Here is a 26,726-nt window from a genome sequence, read left to right as displayed (position 1 = left end):
GGGTTGATGATGTAATAAATGATGATATTTTTTATGATGAGTGTGATTATTAAAATGAGGATATTGGTAGGAAAGAAATGATGTTGGTATTGATGTTGAGGATGGTGACAGTCTGCAGTACAAACCCTTCACTTTAGTTATGGGGTCTGAATGTGCAGCCTACAAAGACTTGTGTAATGTAGGCCCTCTCGCTCCTGATTATTAAAACAGCAAGTTTATATGTGCTAGTTTTGTGTTGTGAAGACCCACTTGATCAAATTTTTCAATCAGGGTCTGTGCAAGCAGACTAGGTGATGGTATGTAGGATAGCCATAGTGGTGATGATGATGGTGATACAGTGGCGTAGCTAGGATTTTTTTCCGGGGGGGGGGGCACCGGCCATTTTTCCGGTGTGTGTGTATGTGTCCACAAGGGCGGATCCGACTTTCCCCAATGTAGGGGACGGGCCCGAAATTATCTTCACCTATATCAGTCACTTCTTAGTTTTATTCTTATAAAACAACATAAACATAATATAATCTCTTAAGCCTTATAAAAAGTGCGAGCGCGAAGCCGAGCGATTTTTTTTTTACTTTAATGTATTTTTTCCTGAAAATTTAATTTTCTGGGCAATTTTATGTGTGATCCTGAACAAGATTCGTATGTACCCCCAAGCGCAAACAGAAATTTGTATCAACTGTTCTAGCATTATCGAAAAGGGACCTGTTAAGGACTGCTTACAGTTACCCACGAAGACGGTATATATTTCAATAATGCGAGCGCGAAGCGCGAGCAAAGTTTTTGACATTCCGACCTAAAAAAATGGTCATTCTAAGCACTTTTTGTATTAATTAATGGGATAGGTATGTAACTAAACAATTGATGCGAGCGCGAAGCGCGAGAGGAAGAAAATTGAGATTTTAGACCTAAAAGCGGGACACTCTATTATTATTTTGTAAGTCATAAATAGGATATAGTCAATTGGGTATCATTAATAATGCGATCGTGAAGCGTGAGCAGACAATTATTGATATTCTGATGTAAATAAAGAACATGCAGGCTATCGCGCATGTTTTATATTTAGACCTAAAATCTGGGCATTCTGAATACATTTGTTTAATGGAACATGGAATACACGTAGACAATATGAACTTGGCAAATCAAACAATGTGACCACGCAGCGTGAGCTTAAAATGCTGATATGTAGACCATAAAACGGACATTTTACAGAAAAAAAATAATGAAAGCTCGATGTCCGAGCTAAAATATGTTTTGCATATTGACTTCAAAACTTGCTCCACATCAGCCTATTGAGCAAGATATGAATCCCATCGAACAGGTAATTATGGCGCGAAGCGCCAGCAAAAATTTTATATAGTAACATGAAAAGATTTTTTTTATTGCAAGACTTCCCCTCACATTATTTCATTCACTCGTCTTCCTCCTCTTATTTTCCTCTTCTTTTTTCTTCTGTCTTTCCTCTCCTTTTTCTTTCTTCTTTCTCCCTTTTTTCTTTTCTTTTTTTTGCTCTGCCAATTTTTTTCTGGGGGGGGCACACCAAATCTAAGGGGGCACGTGCCCCCCCCAGGCCCCCCGTAGCTACGCCACTGTGGTGATAGTGATGGTGGTGGCGGTGACAAGAATGGTGGTGGTGATGATGCTGCTACTGATGATTGATGATGATGGTGATGGTGTTGATGATGGCGATGATGATGATGGTGATGATGATGGTAATGATGAAGATGTTGGTGATGATGACAATGATATTAAACTGATGGTGATAACAGTGATGGTGACTACTATTTCACCCCTCTCTCCACCTCCCTTCTCTTTTCTCTTTCTCCTTTATTCTGTTCCGTTCATATCTCCCTTTCCTTTAATTTTTTTCTTTCCCCTTCTCTCTCTATCTCCTCTCTCTTTTCCCTTCTCTGTGTTTCCCCTCTCCATCCTTCTTTTCTTTCTCCCTCCTTCCCTTTTCCCCTCTCCTTCATTTCTTTTCCTTCTCTTTGTAGTTCTTCTTTTCTTCTAATCTTTAGCTTCTTTTTTTTCAATCTCTATTTCTACCCCCCCCCCTCCCTACCTTCATTTCTTCCGTTTCTGCATAACACTACGCTTTTCGTACGTGCATCGAATATGAATAGAGAATTTTTGCACCGAGACGCAGAACGGATTCAAGATCACAGTAAATGTACTGAATATGCGCGTCAGATGACAGAGAACAGCTGGGAGGTCTATTGTCAAAACTTGGTGAACCGGAACATAGTTTCGTCCTAAGTTTATAGGAGCTGACGTGAAATTGCAAATAGGCTTTACGTAGTGCCAACGACGAAGCTGCTGTTTTTAACTTTTTGATTTACCCATTTTCGACCCAAACCGCTTCTTTGTCAATTCATTTTTCAATACATTTTCTATGTTCTTGAATTTGAATTGCGTCGCGATGCGAAAATTCCCTTCTGAAAAGACATTGACGGAGACAATCGCTATTGAATCCCTTAACAAAAAGGCAAATGTCAATCCAAGGTAAATGTGCAATGGGGCGAAGAAAGCGTTCACAATGGCAAGAAATTTTGAATGGGGCATCCGGCAGTCGCGAATGAGTGAATCGAATGTATACAGCAAAAATGGCGCCATGAATTTAAACAGCGGACCACGCACAGTAACAGGACGTACATCCGACAGATTTTCTTTTCCTGATATTACTGCCTATGAAAGGAAAGAATGGAAACTTCAGGAAGTGACTGTAAACATTAGTTTGGTGATAAACAGGTAAGTGAAATTATTATCTAGATATTCAAATGTATTCTGGGGAACGTTTTTTAAAACGGATCAAAGACAAAGCATAGAGAAGTATCTGAACATGGACCAGTCTGTCGACGCGTAAAGAATATTAAAGAAGAAGTATTCATGTATATGTGTCTACAAAGATTAATTAATAGTATGTCACTTATTATGCGAACAGCTAGTATGGGAACCTCACAAGATTGCAAGTTATTTTTTACTGTCACAAGATTATGCTAATGTGACATGATGACAATTTGCTACGGCATCAGGGATAGTTGATTTAAATCAACATGATTCTTTTAAGTATAGATTATTGAAAAACGCCAATAAAAGTGTAAATCAACTAGAAATCAGCCATTTCTTCTAATCTAATCAAAAATAATAAAATAGAAATGATCATTAAATCAACCTCTTCTACCAAAACTGAAGATGTACATATGATCAGTGACTTTTTTTTGTTCATATAAAGTTCTTCCTTTGTAAATTGGGATTTATTTGTCAGCTATCAATCATGAAATATGTTTCTTATGTCGTGTTTACGTTCATAGAACAATAAAAAGGACTTTTCAAGAGAACAACTAATAAAAAAAAATTCAAATGATATATGTACATCCATGACAGTTAAAAAAGAAAAAAATAGTTTCTTTCCCTTTTTATCACTGAAATTATATTCTTGAAATAACTTCTTCATAAAGTAAAACATGTTTTGTATCCTTATTCCCAGGTGCGTATCCAGGAATTTGCACCCCGGTGTCCCGACCTAAAATTATCTTATTGCAAAATCAGGTGAAAAAGAGGCAACCGAAGACCAATTTTTTATGTTCATGAATGTGTTGTAATACCACTTTTTGAAAATAATAATTGCGACCAGAAAGCATATAATTTTAAGTACTTTGGGGGCCCTACAAAATTAAGTGAGCGGGAACTGCAATTTCTTTATCAAGGGCCGTATCCAACTTTCGCCAATACGGGGGGGGGGGGCGGAAAAATTCTATTTATTTCCCGAAGGGACATTCTAAGCACGTTGTGTAATGGTGAACATATCTCCACAACTAAAGCGAGCGCGAAATGCGAGCTGAAAAAAAATATATACTGACTTAGTTTGAAAATATTTATAAGCACTTTCACCTTTAATCCAGAACAGGATGAATATCTATCGCAAGATTTTATGCAAGCGCGAAGAGCGAGCTGATTTTTTTTTTTATTAATTTCTGATCCAAAACTAGACATTTTGAGCTCTCATTGTAACCATGAACATGCAGGATGGATATCTATCTAAATAATAGATGCGAGCGCGAAGCACGAACTGAGAATTTTTGATATTCTGACCTAAAATTTGGACATTCTAAGCACTACTGGCAATCACAAACAGGATGGGTATCTATCTATCTTACCAATTGTGCTAGCACGTAGCGCGAGCTGAAAATTGATTTTTTTTTACTAATATTTGGAGATTCTAAGTATTTTCGGTCATCATGAAGAGGATAGGCATCTAGCTAAGCATTCCACGCGAGCAGGAAATCTATAGGTTAAACATCAAGTCAGCGCCCCCAGGTTGAACATCAATTCGAAACCTCACTGTCGAACATCAATTTGGCGCCCCTCTGGGTGGAATATCAATTCGGCGACCTCCGTCCTCTGTTGAACCCCCCCCCCTCCCTGGTCAAACATAAATTCTGCGCCCCTGTGTCGAACATAACTTCGGTTCCCCTGAGAAAAATATGAATTCGTTGCCCCCTAGGTCTGGCATTAATTCGGCTCCTATGTCGAACATCAATTTGGCACCCCTCAGTGAAATATGAATTCAGCACTCACTTAGGTCGGACTCACTTCTTTGTCGAACATCAAGTCGCCCCCCCCCCGGTTACACATCAATTTGCGTCGAACATTATTTTACTTATTAAAAACTCTGAAAGTATTTGACATTATTACACTATGAAGTTTATTGATCATATTTAAGTATTTAAATGGGATGCTACTACCATAATTTCATATACTTTAAATAGAACCATTCGTGATTACCCCACCCATAATTCTTAATCATCATCAATCATCATCATCATTACCATCATCACCATCCTCATCATCATCTTCATTTTTACCATCATCGTTTTTTTTCTTGACTATATATATTACATAGCAAAAGTTGGCTTTCTTTTATTTTCTTTTAGATACTTAACTGATGCTTTAATAATTCGAATTCATCCATTCTGCTCATGATATGATTATACAGTGTGTATCAAAAAAAAGTTTACACTTAGAAAAAAATCCTGTAAAATCATACATTTGTCATATTCTGAAGATTTTTCCACACTTTAACATTGGTACAGATCCATTAAAGCAAATGACGATATAACTGTCAAAAAATATTTCCGCTTGAGTGAGCACCACTTACTTTTGAAAAGTTAGTGAAAAAATGATTTGCGCAGAACTTTGTTATAGTTCTGCGAATAAAAGTAGACCATAATTATGAAGAACACATGGAATTTAGCTAGTAAAATTGATTTGAAGATAATTTTAACCTATTTTCACTTGTTTCCTTGCCAAAAACAGTTCGAAGAGTGCATTGCGCCCCACCCCACTCCCCCACACAACGAGGCCATCGTGACGATATTTGCTTTACACTGAGCTCTGATTTACATGAAATGGCTTAGGCTTAAATTTTCATTTTGTTAATCATTGTCAAGCTTGGAAAAAGTGTGGAGAAACATGTATTAAATGAGAAATAAAATTTAAACCCACTTTAGATGATAAAACCATAGTGAAAAAATGGTGATGTCCGATATATGAACTTTTGTTCAGATTCAGTTATATCCTCGGATCTAGCTGGCACAAAAAGGGTGAAGGTTGTGCTTACTAAGTGTTGAAATTTCAATTTGGGTGGCAAAATTGTTACAAAATGCTTGAATGTATCCGTTTTATTACAGTTGACTAAACTTGCAAGGGAAATGTATGAGAAATGCTATGCAGGGTAAGTTTGATTTCGCCCTTTCTCGTTGACAAAGTGTGAAAACGAGCATTTCTGCGCAAACAGATTTCTGCGAGCTTTACAAAATAGGACAGTGCTCACTTAAGTGTAACATTCTGTCAAAACTTTTACTTTCATTGGATAGATGAGACCCAAACCCAAGATTGTATGTTAAAAAATTACCCACATGTTGTATAATTCTTAATCCCCAGGGCTTTTTCAAAGTGTAAACTTTTTTTGATACACACTGTATAATAAATAAATGTTTCGGTTTGTCATATTTTCAAGCATTGTTTTGCTCACAATGGCGATCCTTCTTCTGCTACTGATTTTATGTTCAATGATATCTTCATAATATATTGTCAAAATATATTTGTTTATATAAATTCCGCGCCACTAGGTAGAACGTCAATTCGGTGCCCCCTCCCCTATGTTTGAGATCAATTTGGCGCCCCTATGTCGAACATCAATTTTTCGCTCCCTTTGGTGGAACATCAATTTAGGTCCCCCCCCCTCCCCGTTGAACATCAGTTCGGAGCCCTAGTGTCAAACATCAATTTGGCGCCTCAAGACAAACGTCAAACAAATTGGCAGCCCATATGTTTAACATAAATTTGGCGCCCCTAGGTCGAACGCTAATTCGGTGCCCCCCTAGGTGGAACATCAAATCGGCGCCCCTAGGATTAACACTAAATCAGCAGCCGTAGGTCGAACATCAATTTAGCGCTTCTATGTCGGACATCACTTCGGCGCCCCCTCTGTCGAATATTAATACAGCGCCAAATCAACCTCGGTTGAACATTTATTTGGCGCCTGCCCCCTATGCCGATCGTCAATTCAGCGCCACTAAATAGAACGTCATTTCGGCGCCCCAGTCCACCTATAGGCAATAGATCAATTCGATGCCCCTTTGTCAATTTGACGCCCCTAAATCGAACATCAACTCAGCGTACCCCTTGGTCGAACACAAATTCGGCACCCTCCTATGTCGAACATCAATTCGGCGCCCCTGAGTAAAATATGAATTCGGCACCCACTTAGGTCGGACATTGATTCGGCGCCCACCTAGGTCGGACATTAATTCGGCTTCCCTTTTGTCGACCATAGATTCGGCGCCTCTAGGTCGAATATCAGTTTGGCGCCCCTTGGTACAACATCAATTCAGCCCCCTCCCCAGGTTGAATATCAATTCGGCGCCCACTCCCCTAGGTTTAAGATCAATTCCGCGCCCAATGTCGAACATCACTTTGACGCCCCCCCGGTGCAACATCAATCCAGCCCCCCTCCCTCCGTTGAACATCAATTCAGCGCCCCCCCCCCTCTAGGTCGAACATCAATTCGGCACCTCTAGGTATAACATCATTTTTGGCGCCCCCTTGGTGCTTGGTGCAACATCAATCCACCCCCCCCCCCCCTCCGTCGAACATCGATTCGGCGCCCTCTCTCCTAGATTTGGGATCAATTCGGCGTCCCAATGTCGAACATCTCTTTGGCGACCCCCTTTGTGCAACATCAATTCAGCCCCCAGGTTGAACATTAACTCTGCGCCCCCTAGTCTAACATCAATTCTGCGCCCCCCCCCCACTTCGTGAAACATAAATTCAGCCCACCAAGGTTGAACATCAATTCGGCGCCTCCCCCCCACAGGTTAAATATCAATTCGAAGCCATTGTGTCAAACATCCATTTGGCGTCCCAAGACAAACGTCAAATTGGCTTCCCTATGTCACATATCAATTTGGCGCCCCTAGGTGGAACATCAATTCGGCGCCCCTATGTCGATCATCAATTTGGCGCCCCTAGCTCGAACATAAATTCGGCGCCACCTCTGTCGAATATCGATAAGGCACCTCACCCCCTCGGTTGAACATCGAATTGGCGCTCCCCCCCTTGTCAAACGTCAATTCCGCGCCACTATAGGTAGAACATCAGTTCGGAGCCCCCGTCCACCTAGGTATAAGATCAATTCGATGCACCTTTGTTTAACATCAATTTGGCGCCCCTAGATCGAACATCAACTCGGCGCACCCAGAGGTCGAACATAAATTCGGCACCCTCTTATGTCGAACATCATTTCGGCACCCCTGAGTAAAATATCAATTCGGCTCCCCTTTGTCATGTCGGCGCCTCTAGATCGAATATCAATTGGGTGCCCCCCTTGGTGCAACATCAATTCAGCCCCCCCCCCCAACGTCGAACGTCCATTCAACGCCAATATTTAGAGCGTCAGTTCGGCGCCCCGTCCAGGTTGAACATCAATTCAGCCCCCCCCCCCTGGTTGGACACCAGTTCGGCGCCCCTATGTCGAACATCAATTTTGCGCCCCCTTTGGTAGAATATCAATTCAGTCCCCCCCCCCCTGTTGAACAATAATTCGGAGCTCAAGTGTCAAACATCAATTTTGCGCCCCAAGACAAACGTCAAATTGGCGCCCCTCTGTTGAAGAGCAATTTGGCGTCCCTAGGTCGAACATCTATTTTGCGCCCCTCCTCCTAGTAGGTGGAACGTCAATTCGGTGCCCCCTAGGTTTAAAACTAAATCGGCAGCCTTATGTCGAACATCAGTTTGGCGCCCCCTAGTAGATGGAACATCAATTCGGTGCCCCCTAGGTTTAAAACTAAATCGGCAGCCTTATGTCGAACATCAATTCGGCGCGCCCCTAGCTGGAACATAAATTCGGCGCCTCCTCTTTTGAATATCGATACGGTGCCTCATCCGCCTAGGTTTAAGATCAATTCGATGCCCTTGTCGAACATCAATTTGGCGCCCCTAGATTGAACATTAACTCGCGCACCCCTAGGTCGAACATAAATTCGGCACCCTCCTATGTCCAACATCAATTCGGGCCCCCCTTGGTGCAACATCAAATCAGCCCCCCTTCTCCGTTGAAAATATATTCTGCGCCCCCTAGGTCGAACATAAATTCGGCGCCCCTAGCTTGAACATAAATTCGGCGCCCCCCTCTGTCGTACATCAATTTCGCGCCTCACCCCCCCCCCTACGTCGAACGTCATTAAGCGCCACTAAGTAGAACGTCAGTTCGGCGCCCCTTCCACCTAGGTTTAAGATCAATTCGGTGCCCTCTTGTTGGACATCAGTTTTGCGCCCCCATGGTGGAACATCAATTCAGCCCCTAATCAAGTTGAACATAAATTTGGCGCCCTCCTATGTCGCACATCCAGTCAACGACTTCCTATGTCGAAATTCAAGTCGCGGACCCTCGCCTCGGTTGAACATCAATTTGGCGCCCCTTATGTCGAACATTATTTAACTATTAAAAACTCTGACAGTATTCGACATTAATACACTATAAAATTTATTGATCATATTCAAGTATTTAAATGGGATGCTCCCACCATAATTTCAAAATTGTTATACTTTTAATAGAACCATTCATAATTACCCCACCATAATTCTTAATCATCATCAATCATCATCATCATTACCATCATCATCATCCTCATCCTCATCATCATCTTCATTTTTACCATCATCGTTTTTTTTCTTGACTATATATATTACATAGCAAAAGTTGGCTTTCTTTTATTTTCTTTTAGATACTTAACTGATGCTTTAATAATTCGAATTCATCCATTCTGCTCATGATATGATTATACAGTGTGTATCAAAAAAAAGGTTTACACTTAGAAAAAAATCCTGTAAAATCATACATTTGTCATATTCTGAAGATTTTTCCACACTTTAACATTGGTACAGATCCATTAAAGCAAATGACGATATAACTGTCAAAAAATATTTCCGCTTGAGTGAGCACCACTTACTTTTGAAAAGTTAGTGAAAAAATGATTTGCGCAGAACTTTGTTATAGTTCTGCGAATAAAAGTAGACCATAATCATGAAGAACACATGGAATTTAGCTAGTAAAATTGATTTGAAGATAATTTTAACCTATTTTCACTTGTTTCCTTGCCAAAAACAGTTCGAAGAGTGCATTGCGCCCCACCCCACTCCCCCACACAACGAGGCCATCGTGACGATATTTGCTTTACACTGAGCTCTGATTTACATGAAATGGCTTAGGCTTAAATTTTCATTTTGTTAATCATTGTCAAGCTTGGAAAAAGTGTGGAGAAACATGTATTAAATGAGAAATAAAATTTAAACCCACTTTAGATGATAAAACCATAGTGAAAAAATGGTGATGTCCGATATATGAACTTTTGTTCAGATTCAGTTATATCCTCGGATCTAGCTGGCACAAAAAGGGTGAAGGTTGTGCTTACTAAGTGTTGAAATTTCAATTTGGGTGGCAAAATTGTTACAAAATGCTTGAATGTATCCGTTTTATTACAGTTGACTAAACTTGCAAGGGAAATGTATGAGAAATGCTATGCAGGGTAAGTTTGATTTCGCCCTTTCTCGTTGACAAAGTGTGAAAACGAGCATTTCTGCGCAAACAGATTTCTGCGAGCTTTACAAAATAGGACAGTGCTCACTTAAGTGTAACATTCTGTCAAAACTTTTACTTTCATTGGATAGATGAGACCCAAACCCAAGATTGTATGTTAAAAAATTACCCACATGTTGTATAATTCTTAATCCCCAGGGCTTTTTCAAAGTGTAAACTTTTTTTGATACACACTGTATAATAAATAAATGTTTCGGTTTGTCATATTTTCAAGCATTGTTTTGCTCACAATGGCGATCCTTCTTCTGCTACTGATTTTATGTTCAATGATATCTTCATAATATATTGTCAAAATATATTTGTTTATATAAATTCCGCGCCACTAGGTAGAACGTCAATTCGGTGCCCCCTCCCCTATGTTTGAGATCAATTTGGCGCCCCTATGTCGAACATCAATTTTTCGCTCCCTTTGTGGAACATCAATTTAGGTCCCCCCCCTCCCCGTTGAACATCGATTCGGAGCCTAGTGTCAAACATCAATTTGGCACCTCAAGACAAACGTCAAACAAATTGGCAGCCCATACGTCGAACATAAATTTGGCGCCCCTAGGTCGAACGCTAATTCGGTGCCCCCCTAGGTGAACATCGAATCGGCGCCCCTAGGATTAAACGAAACCAACAGCCGTAGGTCGAACATAAATTCAGCGCTCCTATGTTGAACATCACTTCGACGCCCCCTCTGTCGAATATTAATACGGCGCCAAATCAACCTCGGTTGAACATCTATTTGGCGCCTGCCCCCTATGCCGATCGTCAATTCAGCGCCACTAAATAGAACGTCATTTCGGCGCCCCAGTCCACCTATAGGCAATAGATCAATTCGATGCCCCTTTGTCAATTTGACGCCCCTAAATCGAACATCAACTCAGCGTACCCCTTGGTCGAACACAAATTCGGCACCCTCCTATGTCGAACATCAATTCGGCGCCCCTGAGTAAAATATGAATTCGGCACCCACTTAGGTCGGACATTGATTCGGCGCCCCACCTAGGTCGGACATTAATTCGGCTTCCCTTTTGTCGACCATAGATTCGGCGCCTCTAGGTCGAATATCAGTTTGGCGCCCCTTGGTACAACATCAATTCAGCCCCCTCCCCAGGTTGAATATCAATTCGGCGCCCACTCCCCTAGGTTTAAGATCAATTCCGCGCCCAATGTCGAACATCACTTTGACGCCCCCCCGGTGCAACATCAATCCAGCCCCCCTCCCTCCGTTGAACATCAATTCAGCGCCCCCCCCCCTCTAGGTCGAACATCAATTCGGCACCTCTAGGTATAACATCATTTTTTGGCGCCCCCTTGGTGCTTGGTGCAACATCAATCCAACCCCCCCCCTCCGTCGAACATCGATTCGGCGCCCTCTCTCCCTAGATTTGGGATCAATTCGGCGTCCCAATGTCGAACATCTCTTGGCGACCCCCTTTGTGCAACATCAATTCAGCCCCCAGGTTGAACATTAACTCTGCGCCCCCTAGGTCTAACATCAATTCTGCCCCCCCCCCCCACTTCGTGAAACATAAATTCAGCCCACCAAGGTTGAACATCAATTCGGCGCCTCCCTCCCACAGGTTAAATATCAATTCGAAGCCCATGTGTCAAACATCCATTTGGCGTCCCAAGACAAACGTCAAATTGGCTTCCCTATGTCACATATCAATTTGGCGCCCCTAGGTGGAACATCAATTCGGCGCCCCTATGTCGAACATCAATTTGGCGCCCCTAGCTCGAACATAAATTCGGCGCCACCTCTGTCGAATATCGATAAGGCACCTCACCCCCTCGGTTGAACATCGAATTGGCGCTCCCCCCCTTGTCAAACGTCAATTCCGCGCCACTATAGGTAGAACATCAGTTCGGAGCCCCCGTCCACCTAGGTATAAGATCAATTCGATGCACCTTTGTTTAACATCAATTTGGCGCCCCTAGATCGAACATCAACTCGGCGCACCCAGAGGTCGAACATAAATTCGGCACCCTCTTATGTCGAACATCATTTCGGCACCCCTGAGTAAAATATGAATTCGGCTCCCCCTTTGTCATGTCGGCGCCTCTAGATCGAATATCAATTGGGTGCCCCCCTTGGTGCAACATCAATTCAGCCCCCCCCCCCACAACGTCGAACGTCCATTCAACGCCAATATTTAGAGCGTCAGTTCGGCGCCCCGTCCAGGTTGAACATCAATTCAGCCCCCCCCCCCCTGGTTGGACACCAGTTCGGCGCCCCTATGTCGAACATCAATTTTGCGCCCCCTTTGGTAGAATATCAATTCAGGTCCCCCCCCCCCTTTGAACAATGATTCGGAGCTCAAGTGTCAAACATCAATTTTGCGCCCCAAGACAAACGTCAAATGGCGCCCCTCTGTTGAAGACCAATTTGGCGTCCCTAGGTCGAACATCTATTTTGCGCCCCTCCTCCTAGTAGGTGGAACGTCAATTCGGTGCCCCCTAGGTTTAAACTAAATCGGCAGCCTTATGTCAAACATCAGTTTGGCGCCCCCTAGTAGATGGAACATCAATTCGGTGCCCCCTAGGTTTAAAACTAAATCGGCAGCCTTATGTCGAACATCAATTCGGCGCGCCCCTAGCTGAACATAAATTCGGCACCTCCTCTTTTGTATATCGATACGGTGCCTCATCCGCCTAGGTTTAAGATCAATTCGATGCCCTTTGTCGAACATCAATTTGGCGCCCCTAGATTGAACATTAACTCGGGCGCACCCCTAGGTCGAACATAAATTCGGCACCCTCCTATGTCCAACATCAATTCGGCGCCCCCCTTGGTGCAACATCAAATCAGCCCCCCTTCTCCGTTGAAAATATATTCTGCGCCCCCTAGGTCGAACATAAATTCGGCGCCCCTAGCTTGAACATAAATTCGGCGCCCCCTCTGTCGTACATCAATTTCGCGCCTCACCCCCCCCCCCTAACGTCGAACGTCATTAAGCGCCACTAAGTAGAACGTCAGTTCGGCGCCCCTTCCACCTAGGTTTAAGATCAATTCGGTGCCCTCTTGTTGGACATCAGTTTTGCGCCCCCATGGTGGAACATCAATTCAGCCCCTAATCAAGTTGAACATAAATTTGGCGCCCTCCTATGTCGCACATCCAGTCAACGACTTCCTATGTCGAAATTCAAGTCGCGGACCCTCGCCTCGGTTGAACATCAATTTGGCGCCCCTTATGTCGAACATTATTTAACTATTAAAAACTCTGACAGTATTCGACATTAATACACTATAAAATTTATTGATCATATTCAAGTATTTAAATGGGATGCTCCCACCATAATTTCAAAATTGTTATACTTTTAATAGAACCATTCATAATTACCCCACCCGTGATTTTTTTTCCATCATTATCATCCTCATCATCTTCATTTTAACCATCATTGTTTTTTTATTCTTGACTATGTTATGTAGTAAATGTTTGTTTTCTTTGATTATCTTTTTGATACTTAACTATCATTTTAATAATTCATATTCATCTATTGGGCAGTTACGGAGTGACATTCACAAACAAGTTTTTAGCATTCAAACAAAGATATCACCCATATGTAAATAGTTGCAAAGAAACGGTACCTGACTGAAGTTGCTGAAACCCACTTTTCAGAATTATATTTGTTATTTTGATCCACTGAATTAATGAGATATGAATATTCATCATCATGGTTACGGAGTGACGTAAAATGGACATGCATATTTGAGGAGAAAACATATTGCTCAAACTCTGTGAACTTTAAATGGCTATCATAATGTTGAGTTATTGATAAGAATTTATGTTGTTCTAGCTTTAAAATGCTGCATAATATTTCAAAATTTGTGTATTTCTTTTTTCATTAATTACAACTAAAAACATAAACCCATACCCGGTTACGGAGTGACATCTAAAATCTTCACACACAGGCAACATTTTAATATTTTCTTTTGATATGATGTAAAATGATGACCTTCAGATTATCCAAAATAAAATTTTACAAAACAAGCAATAGTTTTTTGTTAAATTAAAAAATTAAGTAAAAAACATGTTGTCCCATGTATAGAATTTTTTTGTATGGTTTTGATTCTCCTAAAAGGAGATGCATAAGAAAACAAAATGTGGCTAATTATGTTCCCCTTTTGTATTCATGAATCCCATATGAGTTTTAATATAAAAATGTGATCCAGATCTGAAATAGAATCAATATAAATTTTTGGAAAATGTCCACTTTTGCTTGGCTGGAATTACCCTATTACCCTGGTTGAACATCAGATTGGCACCCCTATGTCGAACATCAATTCTGCGCCCCCCACCCCTAGGTCGAACATCGATTTGGCGCCCCTCCCCCTTCGTGCAACATATATTCACCCTAAGTTTAAGACCACGTGTCTAACATCCATTTGTCGCCCCAAGACGAACGTCAAATTGGATCCTCTATGTCGAACATCAGTTGGGTGCCCCTAGGTCGAACATTAATTTGGTGGTCACCTAGGTGGAACATCAATTCGGTGCCCCCCTTGGTTTAACACTAAATCGGCAATCTTATATCGAACATCAATTTGGCACTCGTTTGTCAAACATCACTTCGGCGCCTCTAGCTCGAACATCAATTCGGCGCCACTGAGTAAAATATGAATTCGGCGCCAACTTAGGTCGGACATTGATTCGGCCCCCACCTAGGTCGGACATCAATTTGGCGCCCCCTTTGTGCAACATCAATTCAGCCCCCCCCCCCCCCGAGGTCGAACATCAATTCGGCACAACCAGCCTAAGTCGAACATCAATTCGGCACCTCTAGGTCAAACATCGATTTGGCGCCCCCCCCATTAGTGCAACATAAATTCGGCCCACAAAGGTTGAACATCAATTCGGCACCCCCCCCCCTCCCTAGGAATAAGATCAATTCGGAGCCCATGTGTCTAACATCCATTTGGCGTCCCAAGACAAACGTCAAATTGGCTCCCCTACGTCAAACATCAATTGGGCGCCCCCTTTTTGCAACATAAATTCAGCCCCCCCCTCTAGGTTGAACATCAATTCTGCAACCCCCTAGGTGGAACATCAATTCGGTGCCCCCTAGGTTTAACACTAAATCGGCAACCTTGTGTCGAACATCAATTTGGCGCCCCTATGTCGAACATAAATTCGACACCCTCCTATGTCGAACATCAATTCGGCACCTCTAGGTCAAACATCGATTTGGCGCCCCCCCCGTTGGTGTAACATAAATTCAGCCCACCAAGGTTGAACATCAATTCGGCATCCCCCCCCTAGGAATAAGATCAATTCGGAGCCCATGTGTCAAACATCAATTGGGCGCCCCTAGGTCGAACATTAATTCGGTGCTCCCCTAGGTGGAACATCAATTCGGTGCCCTCTAGGTTTAACACTAAATCGCCGCCCCTATGTCGAACATAAATTCGACACCCTCCTATGTCGAACATCAATTCGGCACCCCTGAGCAAAATATGAATTCGGCGCCCACTTAGATTGGACATTAATTCGGCGCCCACCTAGGTCGGTTATTAATTCGCCCCCCCCCCCCCCTTTGTCGAACATCAATTCGACGCCCCTATGTCGAACATCAATTTGGCTCCCCAAAACAAACATCAAATTGGCCCCCTATGTCAAACATCGATTTGGCACCCCTAGGTGGAACATTAATTCGGTGCCCCCCAGGTTTAACACTAAATCAGCAACCTTATGTCGAACATCAATTTGGCGCCCCTATGTCGAACATAAATTCGACACCCTCCTATGTCGAACATCAATTCGGCACCCCTGAGCAAAATATGAATTCGGCGGCCACTTAGATCGGACATTAATTCCGCGGTCACCTAGGTCGGACATTAATTCGGCTCTACCTAGGTCGAACATCAATTTGGCGCCCCCTTTGTGCAACTTCAATTCAGCCCCCCCCCCCCGAGGTCGAACATCAATTCGGCACCTCTAGGTCAAACATCGATTTGGCGCCCTCCCCCCATTGGTGCAACATAAATTCAGCCCACCAAGGTTGAACATCAATTCGGCACCCCCCCCTAAGAATAAGATCAATTCGGAGCCCATGTGTTAAACATCAATTGGGCGCCCCTAGGTCGAACATTAATTCGGTGCTCCCCTAGGTGGAACATCAATTCGGTGCCCCCCAGGTTTAACACTAAATCGGCAACCTCATGTCGAACATCAATTTGGCGCCCCTATGTCGAACATAAATTCGACACCCTCCTATGTCGAACATCAATTCGGCACCCCTGAGCAAAATATGAATTCGGCGCCCACTTAGATTGGACATTAATTCGGCGCCCACCTAGGTCGGTTATTAATTCGCCCCCCCCCCCCTTTGTCGAATATCAATTCGACGCCCCTATGTCGAACATCAATTTGGCTCACCAAAACAAACATCAAATTGGCCCCCTATGTCAAACATCGATTTGGCACCCCTAGGTGGAACATTAATTCGGTGCCCCCCAGGTTTAACACTAAATCAGCAACCTTATGTCGAACATCAATTTGGCGCCCCTATGTCGAACATAAATTCGACACCCCTGAGCAAAATATGAATTCGGCGCCCACTTAGATCGGACATTAATTCGGCGCCCACCTAGGTCGGTCATTAATTCGGCTCTACCTAGGTCGAACATCAATTTGGCGCCCCCTTTGTGCAACTTCAATTCAGCCCCCCCCCCCGAGGTCGAACATCAATTCGGCACCTCTAGGTCAAACATCGATTTGGCGCCCCCCCCCCCATTGGTGCAAGATAAATTCAGCCCACCAAGGTTGAACATCAATTCGGCACCCCCCCCTAAGAATAAGATCAATTCGGAGCCCATGTGTCAAACATCAATTGGGCGCCCCTAGGTCGAACATTAATTCGGTGCTCCCCTAGGTGGAACATCAATTCGGTGCCCCCTAGGTTTAACACTAAATCGGCAACCTTATGTCGAACATCAATTTGGCGCCCCTTGTTGAACATAAATTCGACACCATCCTATGTCGAACATCAATTCGGCACTCCTGAGCAAAATATGATTTCGGCGCCCACTTAGATTGGACATGAAATTGGGCGCCCACCTAGGTCGGTTATTAATTCGCCCCCTCCCCTTTGTCGAACATCAATTCGACGCCCCTATGTCGAACATCAATTTGGCGCCCCAAAACAAACATCAAATTGGCCCCCTATGTCAAACATCGATTTGGCGCCCCTAGGTGGAACATCAATTCGGTGCCCCCTTGGTTTAACACTAAATCGGCAACCTTATGTCGAACATCAATTTGGCGCTCGTTTGTCGAACATCATTTCGGCGCCCCTAGCTCGAACATTCATTCGGAGCCCCTGAGTAAAATATGAATTCGGCGCCCACTTAGGTCGGACATTAATTCGGCTCTACCTAGGTCGAATATCAGTTTGGCGGCCCTATGTCGAACATCAATTTGGCGCCCCCTTTTTGCAACATCAATTCAGCCCCCCCTCTAGGTTGAACATCAATTCTGCAACCCCCTAGGTCGAACATCAAATCGGCGCCCCCCATTCGAACATCAATTCGGCACCTCTAAATCGAACATCAATTTGGCGCCCCCTCCCCCTTGGTTCAACATAAATTCAACCCCTTAGGTAGAACATCAGTTCGGTGCCCCTCCCCTAGGTTTAAAACCATTGGAGCCCGCATGTCTAACATCCATTTGTCGCCCCAAGACGAACGTCAAATGGGCTCCTCTATCATGTCTATGTGAAACATCAATTGGGCGCCCCTAGGTCGAACATTAATTCGGTGCTCACCTAGGTGGAACATCAGTTCGGTGCCCCCTAGGTTTAACACTAAATCGGCAACCTTATGTCGAACATCTATTCGGTGCACCCCCCCCCCCTTGGTGCAACATAAATTCAGCCCCCGAGGTTGAACATAATATTTGGCGCCCCCCCTACTAGGTTTAAGATCAATTCGGAGCCTACGTGTCAATCTATCAATCTATTTGGCGCCCCAAAACAAACGTCAAATTGGCGCCCGAATGTCAAACATGAATTCGCGGTGCCCCCTCTGCCTCTGTCGAACATCGATTCGGCACTTCATCCCTCTCGCTTGAACAACAATTTAACACCCCCCACCATGACGAAAGTCAGTTCGGCGACCCGTCCACCCAGGTTTATGATAAATTCGGTTCCCCTTTGTCGAACATCAATTTCGCACCCCCCCCCCCACATGGTGGAACATCAATTCAGTCCCCCAACCAGGTTGAACATATATTCGGCGCCAATCTGTTGAACATCAATTTGGCGTCCCTAGATCAAACATCAACTCGGCGCACCCCTAGGTCGGACATAAAGTCGGCGCCCTCCTATGTCGAACATCGATTCGGCGCCCCTGAGTAAAATATACTTCGGCGCCCGGCTCCCCATTTGTCGAATATCAATTCGGCACCTCCAGATGGAATATCGATTTGGCGCCCCCCTTGGTGCAACATCAATTCAACCCCCAGGTTGAACATCAGTTCGGCGCCCCCTCCCCGAGGTTTGAAATCATTTCGACGCACCTATGTCAAACATCAATTTGGCACCCGCCTAGGTGCATCATCAAATATCTCCCCCATGATTGAACATCAAATCGGCGCCCTTATGTCAAACATCAATTGTGCCTCCCTCCTCCCTAGGTTGAACATTAATTCTCCGCCCCTCCCCTAGGATTTAAGATCAATTCGACGCCCCTATGTCGAAATCGATTTGACGCCCCCTTGTTGCAATATCAATTCAGCCCCACCCCCCATGCTGAACATCAATTCGGCGCCCCTCCCCTAGGTTTAAGATTAATTCGACGCCCATATGTCGAACATCAATGTGGTACCTCTTAGTCGAACATCAATTCGGCGCCCCCCTCCCCTAGGTTTAAGATCAATTCGGAGCCAACGTGTCAAACATTCGGCGCCCCTGTGTCGAACATCAATTTTGCGCCCCCTTAGGTCGAACATCGATTCGGCACCTCTAGGTAGGCTGAACATCAATTTGGCGTCCCCTTATGTCGAACATTATTTTACTAATTAAAAACTCTTACAGTATTTGACTACAAAGTTTATTGTTATATTTGAGTATTTAAATGCGATGCTGTCACCATCATTTCGAAATTTTTATGCTTTGAATAATACCATTCATGACTACCCCACCTTTAATCCTAATTTACAATAACTCAATCCAAATCTACTTCTTGTCCAGAGATCTGTAAGATATCATGGTTCCGACGTTTGAAATCCTCTCCCAGAATCAATTAAATCTACTTGCCCCCTACACTCATTAAAGCTAAAGTTAAGGTCATCTTACTATCGGAATATGCAAGATAAATTTGATGTGTCATAGTTTCCTATTCCTTCTCCATCACTATCATCATTATTTCCACCACCATTATCATCATCACCACCACCACAATCACTACCACCATTATACAATTAACAATTTTAATAATTCGTTATCAGCCATTATGCTCATAATTTGGTTATATAATTGATAGATGTTTCGAATTGTCATATTTTTAAGCATTTTTTATGCTTACAATGGCAAATCATCTTCTGCTACTGAATTTATGTTTCAATGATATATGCCTTATACAGTGCGTATCAAAAAAAGTTTACACTTTGAAAAAGCCCTGGGAATTAATAAATATACAACATGTGGGTAATTTTTTCACAAATAATTATGGGTTTGGGTCTCATCTATCCAATGAAGGTAAAAGTTTTGACAGAATGTTACACTTGAGTGAGCACTGTCCATTTTTGTAAAGCTCGCAGAAATCTGTTTGCGCAGAAATGCTTGTTTTCATGCTGTGTCAAGGGGAAAGGGCGAAATCAAACTTACCCTGCGAAGCATTTCTAATAAATTTCCCTAGCACTTTTAGCCAATTGAAATAAAACGGATACATTCAAGCATTTTGTAACAATTTTGCCTCCCAAATTTGAAATTTCAACACTTAGTAAGCACAACCTTTACCCTTTTTGTGCCAGCTGGATCTGAGGACATAACTGAATCTGAACAAAAGTTTATATCAGACATCTCCAGCATTTTCCACTAATGTTTTATCATTTAAAGTTGGTTTACATTTCATTTTCATTTAATACTTGTTTCTCCACACTTTTCCCAAGCTTGGCAATGATTAACAAAATGAAAATCAAGCCTAGGCCATTTCATGTAAATCACAGCTCAGTGTAAAGCAAATATCGTCACGATGGACTCGGTGTGTGGGGGAGTGAGATGGGGCGCAATGCACTCTTCGAAGTGTTTTGGGCAAGGAAACAAGTTTAAAAAGGTAAAAGATATCTTCATATCAATTTTACTTGCTAATTTCCACGTGTTCTTCATGATTAAGGTCTACTTTTATTCGCATAACTATTTCAAAGTTCTGCGCAAATCATTTTTCACCAACTTTTCAAAAGTAAGTGGTGCTCACTCAAGCGGAAATATTTGTCGACAGTTATATCGTCATTTGCTTAAATGGATCTGTACCAATGCTAAAATGTGGAAAAATCGTCAGGATATTACAAATATATAATTTTACAGGATCTTTTCTAAGTGTAAACTTTTTTTTGATACGCACTGTATATTGCAAAAATATATATATTTGCTATATTTATGTTATAATGATTTGATATGTAGAAGAAAAGTAAATAAATAAATCAAATAAAATCAAACATCAATTCGGCGCCAATAGGTAGAACGTTCCTTCGCCCTCCCAGGTTTATGGTAAATTCGCCCCCCCCCCGGTTTGTGGTCAATTCGCCCCCCTATGTCGAACATCAATTTGGCGCCCAAGGGTCGAAAATTAATTCGGCGCCCAAGGGTCGAAAATTTATTCGGCGCCCCCCACGTCGAACGACAATTTAGCGCAACGAGGTAGAACGTCCGTTCGGCGCCCCAGTCCATCTAGGTTTAAGATCAATTCGATGCCCCTTTGGCGCCCCCCCCCCTTGGTGGAACATCAATTCACCCCACCAGGTTGAATCTTTTGCGGTGTCCCTATTAAATTTGTTTTAAAGAATTCATATCATCTTGAAGCTTAGATTGAATATCTTGTGCAGACGTACTGTGAACATATAATGTGGTATTGTCTGCGAACATCGATTTGGCTCCTCTAAGTGAAATATGATTTCGGCGCCACCCCCCCCCCCCCTTGGTCGGACATTTATTCGGCTCTCCCTATGTCGAACATCAATTCGGCGCCACTGGGTAGAGCTTTAATTCTGCGCCCCCATCTTAGGTTGGTGATCAATTCGGCGCCCCTCTGTCGGACCTCATTTTGGTTCCCGCTCGATGGAACATCAATTCAGCCCCAGGTTGAACATGAATTCGGTGTCTCTATGTCGAACATCAATTTTGTGCCTCTAGGTCGAACATCAGCTCGGCGCCCCCTTAGGTCAAACACCAATTCGGCGCCCCCTTCCCTAAGACGAACATAAATTAGGCACCCCCATGTCCCATATCAATTCGGCGCCTCTAGGTCGAACATCAGCTCGGCGCCCCCTTAGGTCAAACACCAATTCGGCGCCCCCTTCCCTAAGACGAACGTAAATTAGGCACCCCATGTCCCATATCAATTCGGCGCCATTAAGTGAAATATGAATTCGGCGCCATTAAGTGAAATATGAATTCGGCGCCTACTTAGGTCGGACATAAATTCGGCTCACCCCTATGTCTAACATCAATTCGGCGCCCCTAGGTTGAACATCAATTCGTCGCCTTCAGGTCGAAAATTATTGTCCAATCTAGAAAGTATGAGACAATTTCTGTTGAATGTTAAAAACCATTTGGCGTCCCCTATGTCGAACATCAATTCGGCGCCACTAGGTAGAACAATTCGGTGCCCCCTCAGAGGTTAAAGATAAGTGCGGCGCCCCTATGTCGAACATCAATTTAACGCCACCATGTTGGAAAATCAATTCAACCCCCCCCCCTTAAGGCTGAAAATCGATTCGGCGCCCTCAAGGTGGGTCATAGGGGGAACAAAGCGCCCCAAGTTTAAAATAATTTCGGTGCCCCTATGTTGAACATGATTATCGCTCCCCAGGACAAACATCAAATTGGTGCGCCCGTGTTGAACATCTATTCGGCGCCACAAGGTCAAACATTAATTCGGCGCTGAACTAGGTTGAAAATCAATCCAGCCCCACCACTAGATTAAACATTAATTCGGCTTCCCACTGTGTCAAACATCAATTCGGCAGTCCCAAGGTTGAACATCAATTCGGCTCCCCCCCCATATTTCGAGCATCAATCCGGCGCCCCCTTCCCTTGGTCGGACATTAACTCGGCTCCCCACTGTGTCAAACATTAACTTGGCAGCCCCTAGGTTGAGCATCAATTCGGCGCCCCTAAGTGAAATAGTATTCGGTGCCCGCCTTCCCTTGGTCGGTGATTAATTCGGCTCCCGACTGTATCTAACATCGATTCTTTGCCTCTTGGTAGAACGTTAATTCGGCGCCCCGCTAGGTAGAACATCAATTCAGCCCAGTGGTGTAGCTAGGATTTTTTTCTGGGGGGCACCGGGGGTCTATCCTTGCTTTTTTAGAGGGGGGGGGGGCACCGGCCATTTTTTCCGGTGTGTGTGTATGTGTCACAAGGGCGGATCCGACTTTCGCCAATAAGGGACGGGGCCCAAAATTATCTTCACCTATACTTTCCCTGATCAGTCACTACTTAGTTTTATTCTTATAAAACAACATAAACATTAAATAATCTCATAAGCCTTATAAAAAGTGCGACCGCGAAGAGCGAGCGATTTTTTTTTAATTTCATGTATTTTGTCCTGAAAATTAAACAATCTGGGCAATGTTAAGTGTGATCTTGAACAAGATTCGTAGTAACTAGATGGGTAATGCGAACGCTAAATAAGCACGAGCAGAATTTTGTATTAACTGTTCAAGCATTATCGAAAAGGGACCTGTTCAGGACTGCTTACAGTTACCCATGAAAATGGCATATATATCAATAGCGAAGCGCGAGCAAATTTTCTTGACATTCCGACCTTAAAAATTGTCATTTTAAGCACTTTATGGTATAATAATAAGACCACCCCCGCAGACCATGTTTGGTATCAACTTTAGCTCATGGCAGATGGAATGTAACTATAAAGGTTAGAAGATATAATACGTCTTGAACAATCATAATGTAGTATGAAGTATTTAACAAAAAATGTGTAACATCAAATCAGACCAAGTCTTGTGCGAAATAAGATCCCATTTTTAAAAATTGTTTTATAGTTACAAAATGATATAAATTCATCAAGTTCAAGGCAGTTCAAATAGCTATGGATATACAAATCAAAATATGTTTGTGATAATGCACTCATTCAATTCAATCTTAAGTTTAGGTATGATATATTGCCAGTACCATCCAAATTATTTGGAAATTAAAAGGGCCTGATGTTTGTAATTACTGTGACCAAAATTTAATGCATGTATTTTTCCTTTGTGATTTAGTTAAGTCCTTTAGGAATACTGTTGAAATAGTGATACGTACCAACTGCTGTAAGAATTTGTGTTTTCACCTAAGTATGCCATATATAACGTAGGTATAAAGTCATAAAATACATAACATGTTCCAAATTTCATGTGGCATTAACCTAGGACTGTGTCCCATTTCGATCTTTTGTAACATTAAAGGGGTACTCCGGATTGATAATAATCATATCTAATTAATTACATAGAGTAAAATTCACCGAGCAAAATTATGAAAATATCATCAAAATCTGAAAAAATAACGCATTTAATTAATTTTAAAGTTAAGCAATATTTTGGGAAACATAAATCCGCGTCGTCATGAATATTCATTAGGTGGGCTGATGATGTCACATCCCCACTTTCCTTTTCTTATGTTATTATATGAATCATAATTATTTCATATTTTCATACTTGAGTGAATAATGTTGCAACAATGAATATCTAATGCGTTAAATCAATCTTTAATCCAATCTGTTTAGTTTTTGAGGAAAGAATTTGAAAAAACATAATAGAATACTAAAGAACAAGTGGGGATATGACATCATCAGTTCGTATTCATGAAGATCTACATAGATCTGTTTCTGTTATCACCAAAATAATGCAAACTTTTAAAATGATTATACTACGACGGATAAAGAAGTTCTCTCGAAACGTAACTCGAGTACACATCTTATATTAAAGAAGCGCCAATTAATGCTTGTGAAAGAGTAAAACATTTTTAACCTCTAGATTTTGTGTTCCAAACAAGTATCTGGTAGTATTTGACTTAAGGGGCGTTGATACGCTACTTTGATGGGGGAGGGGGCAACCACAAGGTAACATTTTTTTTTCCAATTGAAATAGCTGAAAAACGGCGCTGTGTGAACGGGCTCTGTGTCTGTTTTATGACGATATTAAAGAGAAACGAAAGATGCAACTAGATTATTTCTTTTCTATTTTTTTTCCATCAGCGCAAATATATATTGACGTCGACCAACACATCTACCCCATTGGGGATAGTGCAAGTACACCCTGAGCGACAATTGGAAGTGGACGATGCTCGAATTAACTCTAAAATTATTCGGTAAAAGTGCTCCATGAATATAATTATTGTGTACAACCAACATTGGGCATTTCTTTTCGGCATTTTATTTATCCAGTGTGATGAAATATTTACCCATTCTAAGGTAACTGCTGATTATTTTTTGATCTTACTGGACAATATGCTACACGAACTGTGTAAAGTACTACCCCAGATTGGTTGGACACATAATTACCCTCGTGGTGGTAAAAATTTAACCAAATATTTTTTTCCACAGTGTACACCGTACACCATTCATGCCGTCTGGTCATCGAGAAATAATCAGAGCAGCTATTGTAAGTATATCCAATAATGAGAATGCGAAGCGCGAGTTAATTTTGTTTTTGATCTACTGAGTCCTCTAGGTGAGTGTTTCATAAAGTTTTTTATAAGTTAAAAGCGACTTTAAGATCGACTGGTGAACCTTTCTTACGTGCTAATTACTCGCCAATGAACATTTAATGGTGAAAATCACTACAAAAAAGAATCACCAGTCGGTTTTAAAGTCTCTCCTAACTTACAGCGTTATGAAACACCCACTAGAAAGGGAAATTTCAAACGTCGTTTAAATTAATGAATATTACAGGATAACAACATCTTTGAATAAATAATCCCCATGCATTTCTTTCTCTCTCTTTTACATTTCTTCATTCCTCTTCCCTTTCCCTTCTCTTTTTCTCCGTCTTTCCTCCATCTCTCCCTCTTTCCTTCCTTTTCCAAATACCTTATTTTTTCTCTCTTTTTGCACTTCCCTTTCATTCTCTTCTCTCTTTCTTTTCCACCTTCCGTTATTTCCTCTTTAGCTTACGAATCTTTTCTATTCTCAGTTATTTTTTTACCCATCTCTTCTTCCCCGCTTCCTTCCCCCTTTTCCCTTGAAATCCTTTTCTTCTTTATTCCCCCTCCCTTTCCATTCTTTTCTCGTCTCCATTTATTCATACCTCCTTCTCATTTCCCTCTCACTCCCTTTTTCTGTTTATCCTTTTCAGAGTTACTCTATTATATTGGAATTTAATCCATACATAATAGAATCTGAACGAGGCTATATAGAAGAAAAATGGAAGTTGTCTGTAAATCTATTTCACTTATGTTGCTTTTCCCATCAGCTCAAGAATGAATCTGTTGTCGACTCAGAGTTCTACCCCATATTGGATGCGATCAATTACCGCCTCGTGGATGAATATCATATCACCTCAGAATCATTGGCTTGGAATAGACATGGGGAGCGTTTCATGACAAGACTTGTCGGATGTTTTATCTGACAAGTCCTGTTTTATCCCACAATTACCATAGTAACAATCAAGTCAAGGAAAGTTGTCGAGTCTGACAACCTGTCGGACAAAAATGTTGATGAAACGCCTACGGTGCATATTCCCATCCACGCGGCCTGGTCATGAATAGAGGAACAGGCGGGGAACTCCCACTTCCCTGGAGCAGGCGAGGAACTTCCACTTCCCTGGAGCAGGCGAGGAACTCCCACTGTCCGGGAGCAGGCGAGGAACTCCCACTGTCCTGGAGCAGACGAGGAACTCCCACTGCCCTGGAGCAGACGAGGAACTCCCACTGCCCTGGAGCAGACGAGGAACTCCCACTTCCCTGGAGCAGGCGAGGAACTCCCACTTCCTTGGAGCAGACGAGGAATTAACACCCACTTACCTAAAGCAGGCGCGGAACTCCCACTTCCCTAAAGCAGGCGCGGAATCGGAGCAGGCGAGGAACTCCTACTTCCCTGGAGCAGGCGAGGAACTCCCACTTCCCTGGAGCAGGCGAGGAACTCCCACTTCCCTGGAGCAGGCGAGGAACTTCCACTTCCCTGGAGCAGGTTTTCATCGGAGGCGATGGTGGATCAGGTGGATTAATTCGGAGGCGTTGCTAAAGGCATCCCGCATGTGGTTACATTACCTTGTGGTGAGATGATATCTGATGTAATTGTTTAAGGTTAAGTAGACCCCAGAAAAAAAAAGTTGATTTGAATCAATAGAGAAAAATCACACAAGCATAACGCACTGAAAATTTCATCCAAATTGGATGACAAATAAAAAAGTTTTGAAATTTTTAAGTT

General features: G+C 42.6%; 1 protein-coding gene across 1 annotated transcript; it reads left to right on the top strand.

The window, feature by feature from the left end:
- The first annotated feature begins 2,532 nt into the window (after positions 1-2,532).
- LOC121431379 lies at positions 2,533-26,309 on the top strand. Its single transcript, XM_041628928.1, has 4 exons — positions 2,533-2,745; positions 24,903-24,960; positions 25,771-25,869; positions 26,130-26,309. Exons 1-4 carry the CDS (start codon positions 2,534-2,536, stop codon positions 26,307-26,309), a joined length of 549 nt encoding a protein of 182 aa, XP_041484862.1. The 5' UTR covers position 2,533.
- The last annotated feature ends 417 nt before the right edge of the window (positions 26,310-26,726 follow it).

Source organism: Lytechinus variegatus, chromosome 1, assembly GCF_018143015.1.
Source record: "Lytechinus variegatus isolate NC3 chromosome 1, Lvar_3.0, whole genome shotgun sequence".
Lineage (NCBI taxonomy): Eukaryota > Metazoa > Echinodermata > Echinoidea > Temnopleuroida > Toxopneustidae > Lytechinus > Lytechinus variegatus.
Note: the sequence above shows the minus strand (reverse complement) of the source record. Positions and strands in the feature narration are given on the sequence as shown.

What these genes read in the sequence shown, in the direction of transcription:
- LOC121431379 (XM_041628928.1), top strand. Translation starts at nt 2,534, where the DNA reads ATGGCAAGAAATTTTGAATGGGGCATCCGGCAGTCGCGAATGAGTGAA. An exon ending in AAATAATCAGAGCAGCTATT is followed by an intron (nt 24,961 to 25,770) that starts GTAAGTATATCC and finishes TTTTCCCATCAG; the next exon opens with CTCAAGAATGAATCTGTTGT. An exon ending in ATATCACCTCAGAATCATTG is followed by an intron (nt 25,870 to 26,129) that starts GCTTGGAATAGA and finishes TCCCTGGAGCAG; the next exon opens with GCGAGGAACTCCCACTGTCC.